The sequence below is a fragment of the Tupaia chinensis genome, unplaced genomic scaffold (genome assembly GCF_000334495.1).
Source record: "Tupaia chinensis unplaced genomic scaffold, TupChi_1.0 Scaffold139218_1, whole genome shotgun sequence".
Taxonomy (NCBI): domain Eukaryota; kingdom Metazoa; phylum Chordata; class Mammalia; order Scandentia; family Tupaiidae; genus Tupaia; species Tupaia belangeri.
This window is the reverse complement of record NW_006199107.1, coordinates 472047-481371: the sequence shown is the minus strand read 5'-3', so window position 1 is coordinate 481371 and position 9325 is coordinate 472047. Positions and strand designations below refer to the sequence as shown.

General features: G+C 43.6%; 1 protein-coding gene across 1 annotated transcript in view; it reads right to left on the bottom strand.

Annotated features, from left to right (window-relative positions):
- Positions 1–6262, bottom strand: part of GRAMD1C (GRAM domain containing 1C) — a 116399-nt gene extending 110137 nt beyond the window's left edge. The window contains exon 1 of the mRNA XM_006161821.3: positions 6140–6262. Within this exon, the coding sequence (XP_006161883.1) occupies positions 6140–6229 (90 nt within the window). The 5' untranslated portion in view covers positions 6230–6262. The remainder of the gene's footprint in view (positions 1–6139) is intronic.
- Positions 6263–9325: the final 3063 nt, after the last annotated feature.

Sequence of the window (9325 nt, the reverse complement as noted above, 5' to 3'; positions counted from 1 at the left end):
CCTCCCCCACCGCCGCCCGCTTGCCGGGGGGCCTGCTGGAGCGCCGTCCATCTCGGCTCCCGCCGCCGCCCGGCACCACGCACGCGCGTCCCCGCGCCCCCCACCGTGGGAGGGGGCGGCCCGGCGCGCTCTCGGCGCGGGCTTCGGTCCCGCTCGCCTGGTCCGCCCGCTGGACTCCCACCTAGGGTCCCGTCTGCGCGCCGTGCGCCCTCTGGCGGCAACTGCGAACCCCGCCTTTGGCTGACCGCTATGGAGGTCTGTTGGTTTAGGAGTCTGGAGGCGTCTGGAGGCGATATTTTTTTTTTTAATTTTTTAAAAATTATTTATTTACTTTTATTCATTCATTCATTTTATTTTGGTTTGACCAGAGAGAGACACAGAGAGAAAGAGAAGGAAAATGAGAAAGCAAGTCACTAGGTCCAGGACTCAAACTGTTGCCAGCCATGAGGGTGTGTCCAGCGTCTTAACCACCACGCCACCTGCTGGTCCCAAGGCCATCTTTACATAGGAGCTAGGATGGACCTGCTCTTCCTGGAAAACCTCAAAACTCCTGGGCCTACCGAAATGGTACATTGCTCCAACGTGCGGAAAAGTGAATTGCGTGGGAAAGTCTTGTTCTTTCAAAAAAGGGGTTGTCTAGTTACCGATTAAAAGCTTTTGGAGACCAGCAGTTGATGTAATGGCTATGTCGCTGGATTCCTTTGTAGTCGATGGTTGGAGTCCCGGACTGGTGGCTTAAACTCACACTGGGCGCGTGTGCGTGCATGCCCAAGATTCCTAGAGGAGAATGGAGGAGAAGGGATTGCAGCGTGGCCATCCCTCCTGGGGGGGACAGGGAGGCGGGGATGATTTCTTGCTTTCTGTCTCTCTGTCTCTCTCTGTCTTTCTGGTGAGCACACACACCCTACAGCAAAAACCTCTCAAAAAAAAAAAAAAAAAGGCTTTTGAATATTGCAGACATTTGGTTCCCAAAAACACAGGTATGAAAGACATGCTATGACACTGGGGAGAGACTGAATGGAGCTGCCTATCAGAGTTGACATTGCATAATGATTTGTGAAACATTTATGGATGTTCATATATGGATAACTAATAATTTGTGGGTATGTTAGAGAACATCTTTATTAGAAAAAGTCATGCCGACATATTCAGGAATGAAGTGTCATCATGTCTGCAACTTGCTTTTGTTCAACAAAGAAAAATACAGAGAGCAAAACAGCAAAATATTAACTACTGCTTCTAAGTGGAGGGTATTATGTTGTTCAGAGATTCTTTTACTATTTCTTTACATTTGGAAGTCATAATGTAAAGTTGAGAAAAGCTAAAGAGTTGACTCCAGTTCGACAAAATGCCAGATACTGAATGTATATTTTAAATATATTTACATATTAAAGGACACATTTTTTAATAAGATAATAAAGGACAGGTTTCCCATCCTTGTCCTACAAAACTTTGTATAAATTGTGCTCCACTGAACAACACAAAAATAATGCCTCAGAATACAAGGTTACTCAGGCCAGCAAGTGGCATGGAGGTTAAGGCTGCTGGATTCCACATGTCCAAATATATGGTTCAAGTCCCAGACCAGGCAGCTTGAAAATCATGCCAAGCCTATGTTAATATGTGCCAAAAGTCCCAAGAGAAGAATGGAGGAGAAGGGATTGTGACATGACTATCCTCCTGGGAGGGGGCGATATCTCATTTTGCCTCTCTCTCTCTTTCTCTCTCTGTCTCTCTCCAGTGAGTGCATCCTCCCTATAGCAAACTGAAATTTATTAATTAGTTTTAAAAAAGCATAGAGTCACTTTGTGATCTTGATATAGCAAGACAAAAATAAGGCCACTGTGTAATAATGCCTAAACACAAAAACATGGACACGCTTTAGGCCACAAAATGACTAATAAGAGTGACTGCTACTGCTTTCTCAATTACAATTTTTTTTTTTTTTGAGAGAGAAATTTTTGCTGTATCGTGTGAGTGCTCACCAGAGAGACAGAGAGACAGAAAGCAAGAAATCACCTTCTGGGGGAATGGCCACAATCCCTTCTCTTCCACTCTCCCCTTGAGATTTTGAGCATGCATACACATGTGCCCAGCATGATTTTTTTTTTTTTTGGAGAGGTTTTCACTATAGGGCACGTGTGCTTGCCAGACAGAGAGAGACAGAGACAGAAAGCAAGAAATCACCCCCCAGGGGGGATGGTCACGCCACAATCCCTTCTCCTCCAATTCTCCTCTCAGAATCTTGGGCACGCACGCACACGCACCCAGCGTGAGTTCTAAGCTACCTGGTCCAGGACGCGAACGGAGGTCGACTACGTGGGAGTCCAGCGACATAGCCATTACGTTAATTGCTGGTTCCCCCCAGCATGATTTTCAAGCTGCCAGGTCTGAGACTAGAACCATGGTCAGCCATGTATGAGTCTAGCAATGTAACCATTATGCCATCTACTGGTCTCTCAATTACAATTTTTTAAAATTATTTTTGCTGATGGAACCAGCAGTTGGCATAATGGCTATGTCATTGGACTACCACGTAGTTGACTGCAATTTGAGTCCCGGACCCAGTGCCTTAAACTCAACATCAGGCGCATGTGAATCTGTGCCCAAGATCCCAAGAGGAGAATAGAGAAGAAGGGATTGCAGCATGGCCATCTCCCCTGGGGGGGGGGTGGTTTCTCCCTTCCTGTCTCTCTGTCTGTCTCTGTCTTTCTGGCGAATGCACATGCTCTATAGCAAAAACTTTAAAAAAAAAAAGTGTTTAGATTAATTAAGATCTTTAGTGAATAATCAATAAAGTGTGAAAAGAAAGGGGGCATGGAAAGCAACCGTAGATACCAGAGACAGTGTATCTGAGGGTGGGAAATGACAGAGGAGAGAGATAAGGAATCAAGAGGTGGGGTGGAGAATCAAACTTTATAAGAAACGGGAAGTGGGAAATTATTTGGCTCACTATAACACATATGGTAATATCCATGACTGAGCCAATATACAGTGTATTCTGGATGGAAAAATCTCATTTTGTATACTGGAATGATGTACGGTGAAGGAATATAAATAAATACATTTAAAATAAAATTTTAAAAATTATTTTTGCTACAGGTCATGTGTGCTTGTTGGAGAGAGACAGGGAGGAAGTGAGAAAGCACTCCTAGGAGGGGCGGCCATGGCACCACCCCTTCTCTTTCATTCTCTTCTCCATTCTCTCAGGATTTCCAGGCAAGCCTGCACGTGCTCCCGGTGAGTTTTTCAAGCCACAGGTCTGGGAATCTAACTGCTCAGTCTCCCATCTGGGATCCAGCCACCTTAACCACTATGCCACCAGCCACCTGGGCCCCCAATTACACACTCTACATGCTTTATTCTATCTGCCGTCTCGATAACAGTTACCAAGATACCTAATCGTACAATTTCCACAAGTCTTTTTGACAGCATCTAACCAAGGACAAAGCCTCATTTCTAGAATCCTCCACACAAAGTCACCAAACACGCACCACATCCTACAGTAAATCCTCTCTATGACGTTTTCAGAGATGTCCTCATGGTCCTCCATCACGTGCTTTCACCCTTGTGGCAAGAAGTCAAAAATCTCAGCATTGTGCAATGACAGGTATGTTCCTCGGTCTTCGTCTGAGGGGCATTGATATTTCTCAAGGAAACACACATAAGGTGAAAGAGAATATGGGGGTACAGCTGTTGGGTGTTTGAAGAGCAAGGAGAAATTATGAAATGCTTAGGAGCATGGGACAATAAACTGACTAATGTCAGTTTAGGGAAATAGCAGGATTGCTGGGTGATGCAACTGCCTCATTAAGACTCTTAGTCACGTATGTAAAATGAGATCACACTAGTATATAAAGAACTTCCTAGAAATCAATATGTAAAGAGCCAGTCAAGTGACAAATCGATGTCTATGTCATAAAACTCACAGAAAAGGAATACAAAATTTCTTGCGGTTGCACAAGTGCAAACACAAATGGACAAACTGGCACTTCATTAAGGTTATTTTCTTTACCAGGTGAGTGTGCTAAGACATAGAGACTCAAGAGATATGGGTGTGCATGCACAAGTGTGTGGCAATAGTGATTGCCGACGTAACCCAAGCTGGATGAGAGGCAACATAAGGTTGTAAGAGTGTGAAAGACAATGAGAAGTATGAGAATTAAATGTTTGTACATCTACCTAGGGTTGAAGGATTGCTGGGGATAGAGGTGATGAGGTGGATTGACAAACAAGGTGCTTGAAATGAAGACTGTGGACAAATGGCAGCTATAATGGTGTGTTCCCTGATACGAGCATGAGAATAAATGACTGATTGGAATGGTGGTTAAGACTGTTGAAGAGAAAGAAGGTCAAGGGGGGCCAGCAGTTAGCATAATGGCTATGTCGCTGAACTCCCATGTGGTCGACCACGGTTCGAGTCCTGGACCCAGTGGCTTAAACTCACGCCGGGCACGTGTGCATGCGTGCCCAAGATCCCGAGAGGAGAATAGAAGGAGAAGGGATTGCAGTGTGGCCATCCCCCTGGGGAGTGATTTCTCACTTTCTATCTCTCTGTCTCTCTTTGCTTTTCTGGTGAGCGCATGTGCCCTATAGCAAAAACCAAACCAAACAAAACAAAAAAAACAACCCAAAAAAAACTTACCCCTCCCCAGAAGTAGATAGAATAGTTATTAGTAATTGTTTTCCCACATGAAAAAGATGAGTTTTAAGGGAGTCAGTCAAGAAATAATGAAATTTGTTTTAGTGTCTGGGTCATATTTTTCTAGGGAACAAGACACATAGAAAGCAAAAATATTCAATACAAAATCAAAATATTACACTTTTTCTTGAAAGTGGTAGCTATCTTCTTTGAGAAACAGGAAGTCCACAAAATGTTATCTCTAAAGTATTGATTGTACTAGGGGTTGAATGTGGAGGACTGAGAAATATAGTGAGCGTTGAAGATAAGTTAAGGCTCTTATGTGCACATGCACCCTCAGCTCCTCCTCTAGGGACTTTAGACAAAACTGGAAGAAGTTCAAATGGTTTGGCCTGCCTCCCCCCACCTCTTTTTTAAAATTCCTTTTTCTGGGATACTCTGGCCAAAGACTAACAAGCAGTGAAATGGCAAAAGGCAGGCAGCAGGCAGGAAAAGTAGAAGCAAATGGCTGGGGTAAAACAAACTGTATGATTAGGCTCTGAATAATCAGGAATTGGATTGGAGCTTGTTATACATATTCCATGGTCATAATTTGATATTTGCAACAAAAAAGAAAAGAAAAGGCTCCTCTAAAAAAACCAAACCAAACAAAACAAAAAAAAAACCCAAAAAAAACTTACCCCTCCCCCCCAAAAAAAAGAGAAGGTCAAGGAACTAAGAAGCCAGAAATTGAAAGTATAATCAAAGTGGCCATTTAAATCACCAAGTATAGAAAGAGTAGTTGGAGAGGTCAGCAGATGGCATAGCAATTACATCGCTGGACTCCCCTGTGGCTGACTGTGGGTTGAGTCCCAGTGGCTTGAAACTCATACCAGGCAAATGTGTGTGCATGTCTAAGATCCCGGAAGGAGAATGGAGAAGTGATTGTGGCATGACCATCTCCCCTGGGGAGTGATTGCTCACTTTCCCTCTCACTGTCTTTGTCTCTGTCTCTCTCTCCAGCAAATGCACTTGCTCTAAGGAAAAAACAAAAACAAAAACAAAAAAAACAAAAAACAAACAACTCTACAGAAAAAAAAAAAAAAAGAGTAATTTGAAAGAAAGGGACCATGAGTCATGAGTTGGTACTGACTCTAATAAAGAGAAGTAGTTGGTGGCAACGTTTTATGACGTGAGATTCAAAGTGAGGATAGTAGTGGAGAGAGAGTCGCAAAGTCAATCAGGGAAAAAAAAGGCAATCACTTTTCCTTTGGGGTCACTGGAGCTCCGGTCACCAAAGCTGCATAACAGATCACTCAGAACCTCAGTACTGAAAACAAACAAAAATCATTCATTCTTTGTCTCATGGTTTGTGTGGGTCAGGGAAGTAGAGCAGCTCAGCTGGCCAGTTCCGGCTGCTGCTCTCCTCCTGGGGTTGCACTCAGTCATCGGGAAGCTCCAGCCATGAGAAGGCCCATCTGAAGCTGGGGGGATCCGTTTTCAAGGTGTCTCACTTACATCGCTACAGTCTGGTGCTGGGTGTTGGTTTGAGGCCTCGGTTCCTCTCCAGCTGGGTATCTCCATGGGGCTGCTTGAGTCCTCGTGCATGGCAGAGGCTTTCCTCAGAACATCAGACAAGTAATCCAAGAGACCAAATAAATGCGACAATGCCCTTTATGACCTAACCTTGGAAGTCACATGTCATTTACCCTGCATTCCATCGGGGTCAGTCAGTTCTGTGGAGGTAAGTGGCTCGCAGAAGGCCAGAATCATGGGAAGCCTTTGAGAGGAAAACTATCACAGAGGGTGTGACAGAGTAGGAGACAAGACAGTCATTTGAGAGGGCTGCAGGGAAAACAGTGTCCCCGGAGGAATCCAGTTTTCAGTTAAAGTGAGGTAAGAAGAGATTTTTTAGGAAATTTTCAGAGAAAAGTCAGAAAACTTAGGATATAAGGGATTTTGTGTATATCTGATCTTGAATTTCACAGTACACCAAGGAGAGGGTTTGGGAGTTGAGGCCCAGACATAGTGGCAAAGGTACGAGTGCTGAGGAAGCAGACATTAAATTCTCAGGAGCACGTACAGCCTAGGGCCACCCCTTCCATCCCCCAGAGTGGCCCAGAGGCCAGATTACACGCAGCATGCACTCGTCCCGTCACCAAGTGAACTTTTCCTGTAGTGTAGTTTTCTACCTTCTGTTTCATTGTTAGAAAGAGTTTGTTTGTTTGGTTGGTTGGGGTTTTTTTGAGGATTTTTTGCTATAGGGCGCATGCACTCACCAGAAAGACAGAGAGAGACAGAGAGACAGAAAGTGAGAAATCACACCCCGGGGATGACATAGCCATTATGCCATCTGCTGGTCCCTATAAAGAGTTTCAGTGAGTTTACAGACTTCACTCACAATTTTTTTTTAATGTGAGGTATAATTGATTTTAGTCCGAATCCTTAAAATTGCCATTTTAAAACTTTAGTATTTTTTTCTCATCCTGCTCATCCATAGTGAGGTAATCTATCTAAATATGTATTTTTTTTTTTTTTTGGTCTTCCTGAAACTCACCAAACAACACATAGAGGAGTTATGGACAGAGTGAACAGGAGAAAAGGCCAGGGCAAGAGAATTGTGCGAATTGGAGTGTTGCAACAGGTGGATGCTGGCTTATAAGACTGAGAAAGCCAAGTCCCAAACACAGTCAGGAGAAAACTAGAACTAGCCCGACGTGTACTACAGAGTCCTCGGAAAGCATGGGAGTTAGCGGCATCAAACTATCCCCAGAGCTAGTGATCAATAAGGAGAGAAGGGACAGTAAAACAGTGACTAATGTAAGGAGAACCAGGGTCAAACTGTCGGAGAAGCAGTTCTATCCCTAGGCTACCTCCTCACCTCCTGGCTGCCAAGCAACTATGTAATTTTCCAAAGGACAAGGTCCGAAAAACTTTAAACCCATCCTACTTGACAAATAAGCTACTAGAGAAACTACTTGCTGAAAACCTCAGTTAGGGCTGACGCATGCTAGTGCATGTTCATGGTTTTTTTAAATTGTCTGTGTAAATACTGTATCTTTTGCGGTATACATCATCCATATTACAGGATTTTTGTTTTTATTGTGAGAGAGTACATGCACTCACTAGAGAGAGACAGAGAAAGAGAGAGGAAGAGGAAGAAGGCACTGCCGGTGAGGCGTGGTCATGTCACAACCCCGTCTCCATTTCTCCCTCTTGTCAGGATCTGGGGCACACATCCACTTACACCTCGTGTGTTTTTCAAGCCTGTGGGGCCAGGATTCAAACCGCGGTTGCTATGTGGAATCTAGCTCCCTTATATCGCAGTAATTTTAAGTAATAGTTTAACCGATGTAATGCTGCTTTTATTTAAATGTTGCTCATTGAGTGTTGGATTGGCAGATTTTGGGTTTTGTTTGAAGTTTTTATAACATGAAAGTGTCAGGAATATATTTATAATCTGTGTCAGGAATATATTTATAATCTGATAGAAAAGAGTCAGTAGAGAAAGTGGTTTAAAATAAATTGGTGTGTGGGGAGGGAGCAGGAGATTGCGTGATGGTTACATTGCTGGACTCCCACACAGCAGACTATAGTTCAAGTCCTGGACCCAGTGACTTAAAACTCACATGGTGTGTGTGTGTGTGTGTGTGTGTGTGTGTGTGTGTGCATACCCAAGATCCTGAGAGGAGAATGGAGGAGAAGAGATGGTGGCGTGACCATCCCCCTGAGAGGTAATTTCTTGTTTTCTATCTCTTTGTCTCTGTCTGTCTCCCTGGCCAGCACACATGCCCTATGGCAAAAATCTCTTTAAAAATAAACTAAGTTGAGGGTGGGGCAGCCCATGGCGTGAGGGTTAAGGTGGCTGGACTCCACACGGCCAACCAGGCAGCTTGAGTCCCAGACATGTCCACAGAGGCCTAAAATCCTGACAGGAAGGAGAGATAGAGATGGGATTGCGGCATGATCATTCCCTATAGAGATACTTCCACCCTATAACCCCCTTCCCAGTCAAGCGCATGTGCCCGCTGACAAAAATTTCCAAAAAAAGATATAAGTTGGGTAGAACGAAAGGACACAATTTCCTAGAACATTAGGATGGGACCCTCTGGATAGAACAAACTTTAGGATTGATAAAAATAAGGGTATATGAAAAGCAGAAGCTAGCATTGGAGTCAAGAGGAAAGTGCAAGCTGAGAGTTCCTAGGTCATCTGCTAAGGATATTGGGTTTCCAGATTCACATTTCATTCAATGGTGAATTATTTAAATCCACCTTAAGCCAATTTCTGAAATGGGATGCCTTATGTCATCTACTGTGGCACTACAACCCCTGGGGTTAAATAAATAAATATATGCAAATCTGACCGGCCATCGCTCTCACCCTTCTCTCATCCCGATGCCCCAATGATACTCATCAACCACTTCATTTTAGCTTCTCCATTTTAAATGCCATCCTTTGCTTTTACAAAGATATACACAAACATTTTCCAATAGACCGTTGCTAGTGTAATTAAATTCAGGGATCACCAGGGATGTCGAGACAGTGTTCTCCTTTATACAGTACTCTTCCTGGAAAGGAGTTATTTTTAGAAATGACATTACCTATTTCATTGAATCTAACAGGCCACAGGAGTATTATTTAATAAAAATCTCTAGCGGGATCTTTAGCAATTTAACAGTTATAATCCATGAATAAGTGTTAC